Source organism: Saccopteryx bilineata, chromosome 1 (assembly GCF_036850765.1).
Source record: "Saccopteryx bilineata isolate mSacBil1 chromosome 1, mSacBil1_pri_phased_curated, whole genome shotgun sequence".
Taxonomy (NCBI): domain Eukaryota; kingdom Metazoa; phylum Chordata; class Mammalia; order Chiroptera; family Emballonuridae; genus Saccopteryx; species Saccopteryx bilineata.
In genome coordinates, this window is record NC_089490.1 from 102,800,009 (window position 1) to 102,819,806 (window position 19,798).

The window sequence follows — 19,798 nt, forward strand, 5'->3', positions numbered from 1 at the left end:
TCAACTCGTATATCAAACAAATTTCTCCCATTTAAAATAACTAAAATAGATTTAATTCATTCCAGTCCTGTGAAACATCCCCAAACCATCCTAAATTATGAAAAAAGACATGTTTTTAATTAAGAAACACACATGTATACTTTACCAATGCATAACAAAATACATGAAATAAAAGAAAAAAGTGTTATTTAGTACTGTATTCTTACCTTGGAGACAGACGAGTGAGGCTAACGAAGGTGAATGGCAGAGGAGGAGGGAGGGAGGAAGGGATGCAGGCACTATAGACACGTAAACTAAAACTGCACTTTCTTAACACTAAGTGTAAACTAAAACTGCATTTTCTTTACTTTAAACTAAAACTACACTTTCTTTACTTAAAATGAAAACACAAAAACTTAATTGTAAAAAAATTCACTTTCTTTACTTTAAACTTAACCTAAGCTTAACATTACATATTTTTCATTTAATCATCACCTGCTTTTGCCTTTTTGGCTGCACTTTCGGCACTTTCACTTGCAGGACTTTTGAATAAATATCCAAAGAGGTTTGCTTTGCCTGCCTTTTAAAATGTTACGGAAATGTGACAAACAAGTGTCATTAAAAAGTGCTGAAGCAGGACCAGTTGAAACTTTTTCTGGGTGTTTCTTTTCAATGAAACTTGAAAGCTTCTCCCACATTGCCAGCATGTCTCTAATTTCACTTGTAGAAATCAGTTCCTCCGACTCTACCTCCTCCTCACTACTAATCTCTTGCAGAAGCTCCGTATGTTGCATCATCTGTAGCTCCTTCAACTCCTCAGTTTAGAGTTCCTCCTCATGTTCTTGACAAGCTCATTTACATCACCCTCATCTACCTCCAGACTCATTGACTTTCCGAGAGACACAATCTCCTCCACGCTTCTACCTCGGTCTCGGTCTCGGTCTCTGGTTCGAATCCTTCGAAGTCCCTGTCTGCAACAACATCAGGCCATAACTTTTTCCATGCTGAGTTCAAAGTTCTTCTTGTAACCTCTTGCCATGCCACGTCAATAATGCGTAAACATATCACGATGTTGTAGTGATCTTTCCAAAACTCTCGCAGGGTTAGATTTGTATTCTCAGTCACCTCAAAGCAGCGGTGGAACAAGTGCTTTGTGTAAAGCTTTTTAAATTTGGAAACGACCTGCTGATTCATAAGTTGCAAGATTGAAGTCATGTTGGGTGAGAGGTAGAGGACTTTCATGAATTTGAACACATTGAGAATGTCATCTTCAAGACCAGGTGGGTGGGCTGGAGCATTATCAAGGATTAGTAATGCTTTCATTGGGAGTTTATTTTCTTGAAGATATTTCTTAACTGCAGGACCAAAGATGAGATTTACCCATTCAATAAAAAACTGCCATGTAACCCATGCCATAGCATACCACATAACCTGCAGTTTTTCTTTAAGAGTCCTGTGAGTCTCAAAGGCTCGAGGATTTTCGGAATGATACACTAGCAGTGGCTTTACTTTACAGTCACTGCTAGCATTTGTACACAATGCAAGGGTCAGATGGTCTTCATGCGTTTATGGCCTGACAGCTTCTTCTCCTCTGCAATGATGCAAGACCTCTGGGGCATTTTTTTCCAAAACAATCCTGTTTCATCACAGTTGAACACTTGTTGAGGGATGTAGCCTTCCTTTGCAATAAGCACAGCAAAACATGTGATGTACTCCTCAGCTGCCTTAACGTCAGCACTCGCAGCTTCACCATGCCTCACCACTGAGTAGATGCCAGATCTCTTCTTGAAATTTTCAAACCAGCCGTGACTTGCCTTAAATGTATCTTCTGCTGCCTCTTTTGAGGTTGATGGTTCTTTCTTCTTCAAGACGCTGTAAATAATACTTGCCTTTTCGCATATTACAGTCTCCATCACTGTATCTCCTGCCAGCTCTTTCTCTTTCACTCACCTCAGCAGAAGCTTCTCCATTTCTTCATAGATATTTGTCCTTAATTGGGACAGAATTGTAGTTCCTTTCACTGGATTTGCGCTTTTGATGGCATCCTTTTGTTTAAGGATGGTACAAATTGTAGATGTATTGCGGTCTTACAGCCTTACCAGTTCAATCACTCGTACACCACGCTCATGTTTTTCTATTATTTCTTGCTTTACTTCTATCGATATTATTCTCTTCTTCTTCTCACCACTGTCCTTTACACTCACGTTCTTCGGCCCCATGATAGCACACAAAAGAAGTTAGTAAAAAAAAAAATGCAAAAATGATGCAAGAACCAGTACAGCGCACAAGATTCTACTTGATTCTGCAGGTAACACATGAGAAAGAACGAGATGCTGGTGTTGTGCTGCCGATACTGGACCCGTGCGCCAACGCGCCAACTAGCGGCAGCTTCCTGAATCACAACTGGTATCTCAGAATTTCACTCGGATCTCAAACAAAAATTTCAACCCAGCCGCAGCTTGTATTTTAAAAAAATTGTATGTTGGTCAGCTCGTATCTCAAGGTACCACTGTATTTTCTAAAGAGGAGGGGGAAGCCATCCTGCAAAGTTTCTGGTAACCAAAGGGGGACAAATGGGAATTAATAGCATACTTATCATTGCTTTTTTAAGATATATACATTCTGATTTTTTATATTTATTTATTTATTTTTGTTTAGTGAGAGGGGAGGCAGAGACAGATTTCTGCATGCACCCCGACTGGGATCCACCCAGCAAGCCCACTAAAGGGCAATGCTCTGCCCATCTGAGGCCCTTGCTTTGTTGCAACCAAAGCCATTTTTTAGTGCCCAAGGCAGAGTCCATGTAGCCATTCACAGTGCCTGGGGCTATCTATAATCGAGCCATAGCTGCAGGAAGAGAGAAGAGAGAGCATGAGAGAGAAGTAAGATGGGGAGAAGTGGAGAAGCAGATGGGCACTTCTCCTTTGTGCCCTGACTAGGAATCGAACCCAGGACATTCACACACCAGGCCAATGCTCTACCACTGAGCAAACCGTCCAGGGCTATTCTAATTTTTAAAAACACATATATCATTTTTCCTTTTTTATTTTCTTACTAATTTACTACACACTCTTTGTCACACATTAGAACTTTCGTAAATGTAACTGTGATTACCCTTAACTCTCTTTCCCCATTAGCTCTTGGGTTCTTTCACCCAGCATTCTCTTTACACAATGACTTTTCATAATTGGTGAGAGATTATTGTCTTTTTCATAGTATCATGCCCCTACTCCATACAGGTCACTGTATGACATAGAGAATACAAAAAGAAATATCACAGTTCGTGCCCTCTAGAACATCACAAACTAGCTAGGGGGGAACTCCTGTGAGAGTAGTTTTTAGAGCAGTGTTCTATCAGAAACAGTGTAAACAGTGTGTCAACAAACTTTAGAGGACAAGTCCAACTGTCCCCAAATGGCAGGTCTTTTCACTTGGCTAACATCGTTTCTTCCTTTAATGTGGAGCACCATGGGGATGTAAACTGTGATTTAGAATGTTTAAGGCCTGACCTGTGGTGGTGCAGTGGATAAAACGTCGACCTGGAAATGCTGAGGTCACCGGTTCAAAACCCTGGCTTTGCCTGGTCAAGGCACATATGGGAGTTGATGCTTCCAGCTCCCCCCTCTTCTCTCTCTCTCTGTCTCTCCTCTCTCTCTCTCTCTCTCTGTCTCACCCTCTCCTCTCTAAAATGAATAAATAAAAAATTTTTTTTTAAAAACTGTGAGTTTAAAAAAAAAGAAAATAGAATGTTTAAAACCTCATTCATTAGCAGAACTTTGGTCTGGGATCCTTTTTACAGTCTGCCATAGACCATTTTTGGAGTGATCTTTTTGGTATCGCAGCAGCCACCCTTTTGACACAAAGTTCTAGAACCACGCACAAGTGTTTCTGAACTCTAAAGAAAGATTCCACCCCTCCCCCCAAAAAAACATCATGTGGCTCCCTGTAGTTATTAGCTGATATTGCCAAAACAGAGTTTCAGTGAGTCCCGTATCTTCCCACTGCTCAGCTCATGCTGTGCAGAGGGCGGCGTCTGAACACGTAGGTGAGCAGATGTGCCTGTGCCGGTGAGCGGTGGTGGGCAGGAGGATGTCTGAGAAGATGTAGGTATGAAACCTCACAGAGTAACCCTAGGCCTTTCCTATGATTTTTATATCTCAGTAAAGCCCTGTACTTTATAAGAGGACATCCAAATTAATCATAGCAACTGCAGTAACATAATTATTCTTTTGACTTTTTACCCTCAGTTTAACTTAACTATATTATTTAACCTCATAACAACCTTCAGAAGCTGGAAGGCCAGAAGGGAAGATATTGTTGCCCTTGTTTCATGTTAAAAATTTAAAGAAATTTAGAGGTTTAGAAAAAGGTTAGCCCACCTCTGGTCACACAGGGAGTGGTAGTTGAGCCAAGACTAGAACTGAGTTTCTGATTTCTCCGCCCTCTTTACTTTCCACTAAAAACAGGCTTCTCAGGTTAAAAGGACTTCCCAATAATTACTCAGCTCCAGGAAGTACCTTTTGTGTTTGTAAAACTAGCATTACCATTAATTGAACTCACAAAACCTCACCGCTCTGGCCCTTGGTCTCATTTGTTCAATGAGAAGGTCGAATTAGTTTCGATTTTTTCTAATTTTGAGGTGACTTCCAGCTCTTACATTCTAGCATTTTCTTATAAATAAGGCCATGTGACAAGGTTACAGTGATGACTATTCCCCAAGTACTCTTGACACAAGTGGGAAAGAGAGCTAATAAGTCTTGAGAATGGCCTCTGAGCAAGACTCATTATTCATTGAAACCACAGAAGAAACCTAACGAGACAGATACTAGTAGTTCCATTATGAACTAGGACTCCAAGGCTCAGTGAGTTTATAGTCCCCTAGCTAAAACGTGGAACAGAACATGAACTCGCTTAACCCTGCCCAAGTCTAACAAGCATGTGCTTCTTACTACAGCACGATTATCAACAAGGTAATTTCCAGAATAACTAATGAAATTACTTCGTTCCCTTCAATAGTACAGATACACTTTTTCTCATGTGACTTCTATTGCTGCTCCTACCTTAAGAAACTAGTATTACTATTAACATTCCCTATGGCCTTTGTGGGTATTGCTTCACCAGCAGTGGTGTTTTTATCCCAGGGAAGTTACCGAAGTAAAAACCCCATCAGAACCCATGGAGCAGAAAACCACCGCCACCTGCTATATGAGTGCTGGGCCTCCTGGGGCGTGTGGTATAAGTACCAGCCTCTGGATCTCGTCAGGTGAGTTTCTAACCCCCTGCACCTGGAAAGCTTGCACAGAATGATGAGGGCAGACTGTCTGCTGGGACCCGAAAAAATAGTCTGAGATGCACAACTCTCACTTAAATCTGGCTTCTTCCCAAGAGGGCAGCTCTCAGAGAACAGCAGTCATTCTTGGTAAACCAGACCTCTCTCTGACAAGGATGCGTTTCCTCCACAAAGGCCTCAGGGAGGGACCTGGGAGGTCAGCCAGATCTTCCAGAAGACTCCATGAGGAACAGGTCACCTGTATGACTTACTGACAAATTATCAGTAATAATTGTAGAGAGGTGACACCACTTCCATATATTAGTGACAAATGGAATATTAGTTACTGCGATGTAAGAAATAGGAATTGCTGTTATTCTAATACATTTCAGGTTTATTTTCATTTTCATTTAAACCTAATAACCTTGAAAGATTGCTTTAATGCTGCAGGTCAAAAGACTATATCAACTTTTAACCAGTGACAATTGTGCAGTGAAAATGTATTTTTTAAGTGTCTGTATAATGCCCAACTTTCTACCATGCCAGTTGTATACTCAGAAATCCCATTATTTACTTAGAGGCTGAGTATGAAGACTGAGTAACAATTCACACCTCATAGATTTCTTAAAGAGAAAGTCACGTCTCATTTTCTAGACTAGCTGGATTTGTTTCCCTTTTACGAGGGCCCTCAAATAAATGAGTCCAGAAAAAAAATGACATAATAAGACAACCCACTTTATATTTCGTCTCCCTGGGTTGTTGTTCTTCCTGCCAGAGTCCTTGTTACTAGTTGTTTACTCCTTTTGACTCAAGGACATTGATGAATTGTGTCCCACTCTTTTGTTGGTAAAGATAGATAATCCAGATGATTTGTGTGTGTGTGGAAAATATTTTCTGAGATGAGATCATTTTCCTTTGACCACTTTCAATACATGATTTAAAAAAAGTGAGGAGGGGGATAGAAGCAAATTCTCTTCCTAACCTCAGTTTTGTATCACAGGATTACATTGATCAAAAATTACAGAAAGTTGCTGCCGGCAAAATATTATCTTGCTCGCGACAGCATCTTGATTAAGACTTTGCCAGTGAGCATAAATTAACTGCCCATTGTGTTTCTAGTACGCTGCTAAGTACTAGTGGCCAGGACACACAAGGAGCCACAGTCTCTGGCTTTGAGAAACTGTCAGTTTCCTTCAGGTAAACAGGTCCTGCATAATTGGGACCACTATAGAACAATACAAGACTGTGCACAACTAGGTAAAACATCTAGTGGAAATGATAAGTTTTACACTAATTTAGTAAGATGGAGAGAATGGATGTGGGTCAGCACCTGTGGAGGGCCCTATGTACAGAGCTGAGCCCTGGAAGAGCAGTAGGCTTGGTATTGGCCAAAGGAAAGGGAGCTGAAAAGACCATGCTAGATTTCAGTCGAGTCACGATGTGGAGCACCCTGGGAATCTCATCGCTAAAGCAGTTCTTGTCCTGCAGATGTTGCTTCCTCCATATTACTCAAATCTGGCCACACCCAGCATCTCCTCCGCCATGCTGCTTCCTTCCCCTGTAACCTCGGCTGCTGGTTCCTACGTGGTCTCCCTTACCCACTCTGGCTCCTCCCAAACCGTACCCTTCCCTGCAGACAGAGTGATCTTTTCGGAATGTGAATCTGATTATGTCCCTTGATTGTTAAAACTCTCTCATGACTTTCCGTTTCTCTTAGGAGAAAGATCAATGCATTTAGCATGTTCTGCAAGACTCATTGAGGCTCAGCCCCCACCTACCTCACGCCCACTTCTTGTTCTTAGTGTTCCAGTCACACCACCCTATTTCACGTTCTCCTACCACAGGATCCGTGTAGGTACTGTTTCCTTTGCTGGAAACTCTATCTTATCACCAACCCCACCTAGCTAACTTGCACTCATCAGCACAACACGCACCTTCTCAAAGAAGTCTTTCCTGACTAGGGTGGTCAAATGGCCTAGTTATATATATATACTGATAGAATTTTATTCCTTTCCTTTTTAGTTCTTTTCTCAGTTTTGTAATTATAAACTTATTTCTTTAAATGACCTATATGAGTCTCCTCCATGACTTTGCAAGCTTCCCAGGAGCAGGGACCAAGCTTGTTTTTCTCACCAATGAGGTATTCTCAGCACCTAGCATAGTATTTGGTACGTAGTAGGTATTTTTTATTTTTCAGGTAAATAAATAAATATATGCCATAAAGGCATATTGGAAAAGTCTTCTGGGAGTGACATGTTTCTACTGGGACACCATGGAATGTGGGGTAAATAAATAATCCCAGGCGCTTAGGGGCCATGGACATTCTAAGCAGAAAGCAGTAGTCAATATTTAGAAAAAGATGGTCAACAACACTTGTTTAGAATGAGAATGAAAAAACTTATTAGAATATTCTTATATTGGGCTAAGAAATAATGACCTTCTAAGTCATGAAATTTAGCAATTGAAAAGCATAGAATAAAAACACAATTTGGTTTTTATTCTAACACAAGTTGATCATATTAATGATGCTTAATTTAAGAAATAAAAAAAAGACTGAGGATTATTCTGGACACTTTCAAACTTCACAGACCACAGGGCACTAGGCAGGCTGGGTAGACTCAGAAAAGTATTTATAGAGGTAGATACGGAAGCCTGGTAAAAGTCATCACTTAAAAGGGAAAGTTGCTCTGAGTATTCATTTTGAATCTCAGTGATTCGAGTTTTGGTTTTTCTTTTTCCTCTTTCTAGTATCTTGTGATTCCAGCATTGTAAATGTCTGGTAAAGCTACAAAATACTGAAAGGGATATTCAAAGTCTTTTACAATTACTTGGTCTCCTATTTTTTAAAGAACTATCTAATGATGATATGTACATCACAAATAAGCGTACACTCAGAAATGGCGAAGATGAGGTGTTGGCACCAGCTCTTCAAATTCTGGTTTGGTGTTAATAACAACGTTATATTTTCCTGAATGGGCTTGGGTTGATTCTATTTTCTCAGAGCAAGACTGTGCTTATTTTTTTTTTAAAATGTTCATTCTATTTCTGATATAGAGTAGTAGGAGAAGATACTTAAGCCCAGAGCCTAGATTCGGCCAAATGTTCCATTCTCTTGGCTTACGTTGGCCACATGTTTTTGTGCTAGGCCACTACAAAGTAAAAGACGGAGCAAGGTGTTATAATGCTTAACTGTAAACACTTCACTCTGACTTGGAAGGCTGTTGTGTCTTAAACAGGCGGTACTTTGGCGAGAAGATCGGGTTGTATTTTGCCTGGTTGGGCTGGTACACCGGCATGCTCTTCCCAGCCGCCTTCATCGGACTGTTCGTCTTTCTGTACGGAGTCATTACTCTGGATCACTGCCAAGTCAGGTACAGAGCACTTGGCTGAGCCCACCTGTGTTTATATTTACAGAGGGTTGTTTGTGCTGCAGGGTGGGAGGTATTCACAGACAGATAAGGTTATTCATAAAAGATAAGTGGGACAACTTTTCTTTTAACTTCCTTCTTAATCTCTTCTGGAAAAATTAAAAAGGCTTCATTTACTAAGTCTCTGCATCTAGGGCCCTTGCTGCCATGGTCTTCAGCTATCAAGGAAGCAAAATTTGCATTTCTGGGCATATAAGCGATGATACGTGCTCAGAACAAATCACTTTTATTCACAGGCTAAAATTTGTTCTGTCTGACTTTTTCACTTTTCTCTTTCTGCTAGGACTGCAAAATGCTGGCTTAACAATCATTTTGTACAAATTCTTTGTTTTCATAAGGACTCTTTAAGCCTAAATCAGAAAGACATCTCACCCATATGGTAGGGCTTCCAAAGGATCAGTTTTGGTGATTGTTATCTTGACTCTTTCACCAAAACAGTGTTTACGGTATTCATAGAGGTCTTATTGCAAAGGCCAGACAGTGCTCTTTGATAATAAATGTGCGTTTCAGAAGTGATCACAAAAGTAAAAGTGATTGATTGACCGTCCTGCCTACAAACATATTTCACTTTCTGGAGAACTGGTTAACGAGGTGTAGCTTTCTCCCAGAACTACTCCCTAGTATTTTTATTTATTCCTCCATTAGTAGTTGTAACTTATGCACATAGAAATCAAGGCAGATGCTTTTTGACATTTCATTCTCCCTATAATTCACTGTAAAATTGCTTCAACCTTATGCAATGTTGTCAATGACTTCTGTGTAATTTGGAGTTTGGCAACAAATGTTTTGCTTCATGTATTTCTCTAAGTTTAACTTATTAATATGTAAAGCCAAGAAACAGTCTCATAAATAAATAGTTTTATCAAATTATTAAATTGTACCAGAACTTGTTTATTTTAATAACAGATAAGGCTAAGGTAATCTACTAGATCTTATTCACTGGTTAAATATTCTCATGAAATTGTGGGGGGGTGGATGCTCTTATGTCATCAAAAAGCAGTCCTTTCCTGTTCTCTTTTCCAGTAAAGAAGTCTGCCAAGCTACAGACATCATCATGTGCCCTGTGTGCGATAAATACTGTCCATTCATGAGGCTGTCAGACAGCTGTGTCTATGCCAAGGTAATTCCAAATATGCAGCATTTTAGGTGGATTGAATTTTATACATACTTTTCTGAAGACCAGAGGCTAATTATATTCTCTCTGTCATTTCTTGTCTTTGATTCTCAAGCTTATGTTGTAAGATAGACTTACCTCCACTGTCCAGAATTCTGATTCAAATGTCTTCTTACTGTATGTGTATATTGAATGCATTGGCTGTAATCACAAGAAGCTGCAGCACACAGAGTGTAAAACTCACAGTTGGGAGAGTCACAGAAAGGCTCACAGCTTGACTCTGCTCTTGTCAATCAAGGAATAGGTTATTTAACCTCTCTGAGCCTCAGTTTTCTCATCTTGTAAAATGGAGACTATGGTAACCTTTTTCACACAATTATTATAAGAAATGAGATAACATGTGTACTGAGCAAAGTGCTTGGCAAATGGTGATTAATATATCAGTAAATGGGACCCACCATCAGTGTTCTCCTCTTCACCATCATTGCTGTCAAAAAGACTTAAGAGTCAAAGCAAGGTCAGCTATTTTTACCTCCTTCACCTTGCACAGGAACAGGTATAGCCTTTTTGAAGCTGAGCCTTCTTACCCCTGAAACGCACACCTGCTCTATCTGCCTTTCTTTGGTCATGGGGACCAAAGAAAATAGTACATGTGAAAGTGTTTTTAAAACAAAGAAACAGCATCATTGTGTCTAGAACAGGTTATTGCATCTCCCTTTCTCACGTTACGCCTTCCTTTAGTAAAATCTTAGCTATAGTAATCAAATTCCTGTGGTGCTTTACTTAGGAGCAGATTCACTAACGCACCATCATAGCTGAAGTATGGGCTGGTGAAGCCTTTTCCAAACCCCACTGCCCATCAACTTACCCAGATTCCAGATAGAAAAGGGGTTGGCAGATTTTAGTGAACCTCTGCAATCACTGCAACTTGGATCTATCTGATTATACTGTTGGCACTGCAGAGTTTGTTCCTTACGCATGAGAGAACATTTGATAGGCAGCCCAGGAGCCCGCCCACTCATGATGTCTTTAGCCCTGCAGGTGGCCAGATTGTGCGGAGCTTAAAACCACAGCAGCCAGCTGTGATTTTAAAAAGATTTGGGCTCTTGCTATGTGCAGCAAGAACCAAAAAAAGCACAAAATACTCTCCCTCGCTTTGGAGAACATACTAATCGACCTGAATAGATGAGGACAAATGTAACAGAGTCAGTTAGGGAAATAAAGGTTTTAATGAAGATCAAAAGAGTTCTGTCAGTAATTTAATTTCTGTTTATATATCCTGAGTTAAGCCTGAACAATTTAGGTACAAAAATCTTGCTTTTGGGAAATCTCAGAAGTCCAGTTTGTTGTTATTGTTGTAGTTGTTTGGGGCAACTGTTTGTTTGTTGTTTATGTGAAAAAACATGCCTTGAGTGAAGTTCTCTCTTTAGGAGGTCTGAGATAATTCCTTAAAAGGATCATAATATTTAGTGCACTCATGTTTCATAGGGGCTTCTTTGGGCAGTTACCCTACTGAATATAACATCAAGAACAGTAATTATATAATAATAACTAGGCTACAACTATAAAAATAACTAGGCAACCTACATTTATTCTTTCTAATTCTATAGCCACTTCGAGGTTCATATTGTCATTCCCATTTTACTCAGAGACAGAGAGAGGCAGAAATGACTCATTCATGATCACACAGAAGTGAGTAGCTGTCTGACTATAGAGCATGTCATTGTGCCAGAGTGAGTCACAGATGTTTAGCTCATGGATTTTAAGTTTAGTCTTGCCTGCTTAGCAAACTGAAGGCTAAAAAGCCTCAGAATGACAGAGTTGAAGTTGTACAGACTTTTCATTTATCAGAAATGCCAGATTGATTTCATGGAACTGAGGACCTAGGAATCAAATCAAAACCTAGATCCAATTTAATCAATGCTACTTTGCTGATCAGGAATGTTTTCTCTCCGACCCTTGTGTGTTCAAGGGCCATACACCCAGCTTTAACTGACTTTAGCAGAATGGGACTTATTGGCTCCGTTCCCTGGAAAGACACTGGAGTAGCGCACACTGAGCCCAAAGGCTTCGTGACCTAGAACTGGTCCTCCAGGCCCCCAGGTAGCGCTCTCTTGCCACCTGTCTACATAACCAAGCCGCAGACAGGTTCTCTTCACATGATGGGGAAGGTAGCTGCTGACTGCCATAGCTCCAGGCTTACATCTTTCTTTCTTGATATCCTTAAGCTTATTTTATGCTTATTTTAAATTTGTCTGCTGTTATAGAATGTCTGTTTCAGAATGTATATGTTGCCTAGTTTCAGATTTGGGGGAGGCAGCTGCCTCCCCCAGATACTGCATAGTTTTGGCCTATGGGTGCCTACCCCATGGAAGTAACAACCCTTCTGGTAAAGGTCAGAGGCCACGTTCTAGGCTGTCCATCTGGTGAGTTTTCAGAGAGGAGGGGACAATGTGTCCCAGGCATCACTTGTGTGTGCATCTCTTGCAGAGAACTTTTCTGGTAGGAATTGCATTTGTACTGACCAGGCTGTGGCGCACTGGCTAGAGCGTCAGACTGGGGTGCAGGGAATTGCATTTGTAAGCTTGCCTAGCACAGAGGAGAATGGGGGGAGGCGCTCCCCCTTGACTGGATCTGCCGGCCCCGGGTTTTAGAGGGAGTACACTGGGAAGGGAACCCGAAGCAACTGTCCAGGCAGCCCCGCTCTCATCATCTGCTCAACCATCAGGACCCAAGCGTCCCTGAGATTACCCCCAAGAATACCAGTACCTGTGGTTGGGCCTGTTGCAGCTGGTTTTTTGAGAAAAGAAAAATTTATTGTCCAATGACCCTTGAGGGAGAAGCTGAAATAGAACTTAGGTATTTCTCTAACCTTGGGGACTGCTATCTAACTCTCCCTATGTACACCCTCACTACCCCCACCATCACAGACACACACACACACACACACAAATGCATGCACATGCAAACACACGTGCACACAAACACATATACCACACCTCATTCAAGGCAACCTTCTATCTCCCCTGGAGTTTCTCAAGGGTCTTTGTTTTTGTGTTTTGTTAGTGCCCAGAATCTACTGTGTTGCTTCTCTAGGACTGATTTTGGTAGAGGGAGCCATCAGCTGATGCTACCTTACCGTCTTAGTAGGAACCAGAAATCCTTAGTAATGCACCACCCCTCCTGATTCACCTGTTCCCACATTGGCGCTGCAGCAGAAAATTTTCTCTCTCCAAATGTTTGCATACCAGTCCCAGGGAAGGACTCAGATTGGTTCTATTTGGGCTATGTGCCCCTGGTGACCTGCATGAGAAAGATTTAGAAAGGGAAGGAAAGATGATGAAGCAACCAACAGTAATGACAGTCACATCTATTCCAGAATCTACACTGATGGTGCCGGCTACAACTCCTGCCAACTCCCAGTAAATGCCCTCATGGCGAACACACGCCAGCCACAAGCCACTGGAATTCTCGGGCTTGATTGATGCTGAGTGCCCACTGTGCCGCTTCACACTTCCTCTAGCATATGAAATAAATCAGCTTTCAACTTTTGTCTCACATTAAATGTTGGAATGTTGCCTTCTCGCCTATGTTCAAAAAGAGAGAGCGAGAGAAAGAAAACATAAACTTTTGAAATTTTTTGAAATACTTCACATTCTGATATAGCAGGCAAAGATCTGTTTATGCTTGGCACATTCTCCAAGGGACAGTAAAGTATACTTTATAGCAAGCTATAAAGCACCCAAAAAAAATGTTATGCTTTATGAGTGTATCAGTCATCATTTGAGTTTGGCATGATATTGGTGTGATTTATCCTGGAGGCGGAAATGAGCATGACAGTTTTGCAGCAAGAATATTTTTGCTCTGCTGTGGAGTGACAGAATAAATTATTCTAACAGTAAAGTATTTGCTAGCTGCCTTTGTTTTACGTATAATAGGTAAATATAGTGATTACCCAAGGTTTTAATTTAGGTGTAAGTGGATTTTCCTAATGGTCTGCTCTCTCCTCTTTATTATGCGGAAACCCATTATGCAGTCCAGAAAACGTTTACTCAAAACTATACAAACGAAATTGCAATAGCTTCAAGGTGAATAAATAAGGCATTAAAAACAGTGCTTGGGAAATTAGAAACCTTTAAAACAGTAACAATAATACCTACCTGGTCTTAAATATATTCATATACATATGTGCACATCTTACAGTTCTTATAGTGCAGAAAAGAAAGTTTTTAGTGGCACTGTTGGGGCTGCTGATCAATGTTCAACTGGCTGATACCCACATAAAGGGAAACAATTCTCTCTTCTATATTCAAACTACTTCTCCATTAGAGGAATTCCCTTCTTGATTATGACCCAAAAAGAATATCTTCCAAAGAAATCTGGCAAAATTCATTGTATAATCACAGCTATTTTTATAGGACTTAAAAGAGAAAAGTGAGTTGGAATATAGCATAGAAGTTAATTTAATGATGATTCCTCATGTTCCAGGTTACCCACCTTTTTGACAATGGAGCCACTGTCTTCTTTGCTGTTTTCATGGCAGTCTGGGGTGAGTGTTCCAAACCGGCATGATGTGAGCTCCCCTCACACGCCCTGTGCTGTGTTCCTTTAGATGTCTGACTTTGGATGGGAAAGGGAGAAGCTGGAGTAAATTCAGTTGCCTGTTCTATTAGTCGCAAGCTGATCCATAATTCATTTGGTTTATTTAAAAAGTGGTATTGTAGAGGAGAAGCATGCCTAATTTCTCTTCTCTTAAGCCTTCAACCATTTCATCAGCAAGCCATTATTAGAGTAAAACTTAGCATTTATTGGAGACAAAAATAAAGCTAAGGGTACATTGAAAGGTATGGTAAGATCAGAATATCCATCTTAGTATATATAGGACTTTCTGTTGTAAATGAGACCTTTTGCGTCAGGCTTATGTCTGAGTACCCAACTTTGGCTTTCTTCCAATTCTGGACATAATGACTCCCTATAAACGAGAGCTTCTTAAAAGGCTGACTCAAGTCCTTCTATACAAGTTCAGGCCAACAGTCCTATAATAACAAGGTGTGATGGAACATCCACTTAAGGAATTACTTAATCTAAAATTATTTAAACTACTTCTTTACAGAATTGGTTTCATTTCAATGGGTTATCTTCTAAATCAAATAATTATAAAGCTTTAATAATATAATAAAGAATCTGGACAAATTCACAGTGAATAGTGAATAGTGGTTACCTCTGGAGAGGAGTATTCATGGAAGAGTTGGTGGATAAACAATGACAAGAGACAAACTTTTTACACTATATATTTTCAGCCTGATTTGAATTTTTGTCTATGATTATGTATTTATTTTTTATAATTAGAATTTAAAATACCAGATCTGAATTTTGATGTTACCAAACTAATTCAAGGCATATGCTCATGTTGCTCCTTCTGTCTGGGATGAGTACTGAAACCTTCCCCACCTTTCAGGGCCCAGCTGAAATGTCATCTGTTCCAGCCAGAATATGTCTTTCTTATTTGGACTTTCATAGCCTTTGGTTTATATTATTTTAGGGGAACTTGTAATGATATGCATATATAATTTATCTTCCCCTGGAGGTTCGTGGTCCTCAAGGACCATTGTTGTTACTGGAGACCTCATGCATTTCTTTTAAAGACAGAGAGATTCATATTTGGTGGGTGGGATGATTAGTGGGTGGATGGATGGGGAAAAAATTGAAAAGGGAAAGAGAAGAAAGTTACCAGGAGGATTTGTTTATGAGATGAATGTGTTCAAATGCTGTTTGACAAGTGGAACTATAAACCCTTGTTCTCTTGAGGAGACTGGCCTACCTAGAGATCTTCAAGAAAAGTTGTCTCACCCATCACAGCTCTGTTAAGGTGACATATTTTGATTTCTGTGACTCTAGCCCCTTTCATCATTTCTGTGATTCTAGCCCAGTGGGTATTGGACCCAAGATCAGTCAAACCGTAGGTGGTGAGTGGCCTTGGGGAAGCCCTGAGGTTCTGCATTCTCAAGAATGTGAATTGGGACTATGAATAGAGACAGGGAGTTAGTGTAGGAACTGACAGGGGAAGATGCAGAGAGGACAGGAGAGAGGGAGGGAGAGAGGGATAGATTGAGATTGAGTCAGAACCAAGAGGAATTATGAGAAGACTAAAGTTATGAGAAATCAGAACCTACAAATAGGCAGAAACAAAGAGCTGTGGAAAAGAAAATATTAATAGAATACAGGGCACAGAAGCCAACTGGCAGCTGACTGGGAGAAAAGGTGGAACAGTCCCCCAAAGAGAAAGAATGTAGCCAAACCATGTTTTTAGTGGGTATCAGCGTGAAGACCAGAGTCCCTTGTGACTAAGGTCTCTCAAGCAGCTGGCTTCCATCCCCTGTCTCTGAAAAGGCCCCATCTTTAATTCCCATGTGATTCCTGCCTCCCTTAGTGAGCCTTGAGGAAAACCCTTAATATCTGTGCATCTCTGTCCCTTGCAAACAAAGCTGATCATTAACAGAGTTTGGTTACTGGGCTGAGCACTCAGATCAAGAAGGTGTATTTTGGCCTTGGCCAGCTGGCTCAGTGGATAGAGCCTTGGTCCATCATATGGACGTCCCAGGTTTGATTCCCAGTCAGGACACACAGGAGAAACAACCATCTGCTTCTCTCCCCATTCCACTCCCTTTTCTCCCCCTCTTCCCCTCCTGCAGCCAGTGGCTTGATTGGTTCAAGTGTGGCCCCAGGTGCTGAGGATAGCTTGGTTGGTCCCAGTGTGCCAGTCTCAGGCACTAAAAATAGCTTGGTTAATTCGAGCATTGGCCCAAAACAGGGATTGCCAGGTGAATCTAGGCTGGGGCGCATGCAATAGTCTGTCTCATTATCTCCCTTCCTCTTACTTAAAAAAAAAAAAAAGAATGTGTATTTGGTTTTTCAGAACATGTTATTATCAATAACCATGATCAGGAAATATAACAAGCCATCCAGTGCTTAAACTTTGCCATAGTTACAAGTGAGGAGACTTTAAACAAAATATTTTTAAATAATTGGTTCCCAAGCTTTTTCATACACAGAAAATGATCATATATGCACAGTATACTGATGAACATGAAGGGGCCTACTCATGGCCTGGGATAATACTGCACAGAGGACCCTAGCTAGCCCCAGCCACCCTAAGGGCTGATGGGATTATTACCTCTTACAGTCATACCCACTGGGAAACTCTACTTTGGACTACTGGTCTATTGTGTAATTAGTTAATGCTTCTGTAAAAAGAATTGTATCCTGAAAGAACTAACATATGAAACTCCCTTACCCACTTTAATATTTCACCCATTTTAGGTATACTTTGACTAAAATAATGTTTTCTTCTCCTATAGTTTTTCCTCTGAAACCATACAGTGGAGTAAAGTTCTAGTATAATGACATTTGTCTATAAAGCAGAGGTTGTCATCTCTACCCCTCACCCAGGACCACTGTTACAAAGGGCATTGCATCTCTATTTTGCAAGTTGGTATATCTTATGCTAGGCATCACAAATATGTTTTATTTTTTTCCTGCCATCCTCAACTGACTGATTGGGGGCAGTTGCCCACAGAATGGAGTTGAGAAGCTTCTGAGGTTGCAAGTAGGTGGATGGGAGATTTGACAGTCCCTGTACCTTGGAGGGCACTCAGTAAGACTCTGATAGATGCTTTGTAATAACCTCTGGGCACAAGGGAACATTTTAGGTTCATTCTAGGCTATGCAAGTATGGAATAATTTATCCTCTGAATTGCTCTGTTTTAGTTGACAACTTAATGCTTAAATCTTATATTGTTCCCAGAAAAAGACTAATTTATCCCAGGTGTTTCTTTGTGGATAGGGCTATGCCTTCTGCAGAATTCTGGAATGACTAGTAATAACCAGTAATAATAATAGCACATACTAACTGAGGGCTTACTATGTGCTGAACACTGTTCAGCATTGTACAGTGTCATCTCAGTTAATTTTTATAGCACCTTTTCTTGTGACAGAGACAGAAAGAGAGAGAGAGAGACAGCGACAGACAGACAGGAAGGGAGAGAAATGAGAGGCACCAATTCTTTTTTGCAGTTCCTTAGTTATAAATTGATTGCTTTCTGATATGTGCCTTGAAGGGGGTGGGGCTACAGCAGAGCGAGTGACCCCTTACACAAATCAGTGACCTTGGGCTCAAGCCCAGCAACCGTGGGCTTCAAGGTAGTGACCTTTGGGCTCAAGCCAGTGACCATGGGGTCATGACTATGATCCCATGCTCAAGCCAGCGACCCTATGCTCAAGCTAGTGAGTCTGTGCTCAAACCCGTGACCTTGGGATTTCAAACCTGGACTCTCTGCATCCCAGTTCAATGCTCTATCCATTGCACCATCGCCTGGTCAGGCTTTATAGCACCCTTTGAAGAAGGTACTGGTACTGTTATTATTCCCATGTGATAGATGATGAAACTGAGGCAGTAGCCAGAAAGTGGCAAAGCCAAGAGTTAAACTGGCAAGTTTCAGCCCCTACCCTCTACTCCTAGGATCAGAGATTGTTTGCAGCCGTTTGTTTCTGTTTCAGTGATCTAAACTTTAAGATAAAGAACTATTATACTTATCCTGAGCCCCATTTATAGTGCTTTACAGTGGTGATGTTCTATAAAAGCGTGTCAGTCCTAATGACCTCATTCTTTATGATTGACAAGTTGCAACATTTAAAAAAATAGACTTTATTTTTGAGAAAGTGTTAGATACGGAAATAATGTGAACAGATGTAAGTGGTTTACAAGACTCAGAGGAAAGGGGTTGGCATGTTTGTTTTGTTGCCTTTTGCTTTGTGTGTTGACCAGAGAAACCAGAAGGCTGCTTTTGGAACCAGTCTGGAGCATCTGGGGAGGGCCTTCCAGCGGGGTCAGAACTCCACTGCCTTTGTTCATGATCACACGCTGTGATAGCAGGGCCTCCTGGGGACCCTTGAGGTATACTGTAAACCCAGGGCTCTGGGATTAAACCACATGCTCATTTTTGTTCATAAAAATTCAAGGAACAAAACAATTATGGCCTAAATTAGCTTTTCTCCTTGGGGGGAAAAATGAGTCATTAAGAAGTGAGATGTTGGGGGAGACTTGACAGCAAGCAGATTATTTCCTTCTTTTCTGCATTTACTTTTTTTTTACTCTTTCCTCTGTTTCTCTTCCCATTTTCAGTGTTGCCCAAAATAAAATTATCCCCAATAAACAAAGCAAGATTCTCAGAGCTCTCCAATCAATAACAAGATTGTGGTTATTTTGATGCAAATTCAGATTCTGTATACAGGCCTGTCAGTAATTTATGAATGAAGTATGTCTCATATTTTGAAAATAATATTATAATAATTAGCCTTTTATTTCAGATATTTACAATATTTTTTTTATCTTTTCTCATTTATATGTCTAACAAAAATGGTGATTGTATGTTCAGAAAAAGACAAGGTATACATTTACTAAATGCCTACTGGGTAGGTAAGTGCAGTCACTTATAACACCTTGTCAATTTCTCATAACTCACCAGGAAGAAATTACTATCCACATCTAATAGACCCAGAGAGGTTATTCAACTTTTCCCAGATTACCCAGCTGCTGATAATTAAACCAGATCTGGTCTGCCTAACACCAGTCATTCTAAAGTGTGTCCTCAATCTCCTCACCTTCTGTGAGATACACTGATTGGGATTTCATTACTCAGCAGACATTTTTTTACTCACTGCCACTTGGCACTGAGTATACAAAAAAAAAATGAGTAAGATAAATTCTCTGCTCTCAAAAATCTCATTATATATTAAGGGAGAGTTGGTCATTATAATGCAAAGCGTTATGTCCAATTTGCAATGGGACAGTGAGGGTCCATGGGCCAGCTTCCTGAGTCAAGAAGGAAAATTAGAAAAGTCTAGACACTGGAACCAGGTCTTGAATTTGCTTGCCAGGCAAGGGAGTAGGGTCAAAGAAGGTGAAGGTAACATTCTGAGCTGAGATCAGTGTGCGCAAAGCTCTGAAAA

At 40.6% G+C, this 19,798-nt stretch overlaps 1 protein-coding gene across 4 annotated transcripts in view; it reads left to right on the top strand.

Annotated features, from left to right (window-relative positions):
• Nucleotides 1-19,798, top strand: part of ANO4 (anoctamin 4) — a 428,231-nt gene that overhangs the window by 348,161 nt on the left and 60,272 nt on the right. For all 4 annotated transcript variants that reach the window (XM_066262603.1, XM_066262613.1, XM_066262620.1 and 1 more), the window contains 4 exons: nucleotides 5,121-5,242; nucleotides 8,485-8,619; nucleotides 9,700-9,796; nucleotides 14,279-14,339. In XM_066262603.1, the coding sequence (XP_066118700.1) occupies nucleotides 5,121-5,242; nucleotides 8,485-8,619; nucleotides 9,700-9,796; nucleotides 14,279-14,339 (415 nt within the window). The remainder of the gene's footprint in view (nucleotides 1-5,120; nucleotides 5,243-8,484; nucleotides 8,620-9,699; nucleotides 9,797-14,278; nucleotides 14,340-19,798) is intronic.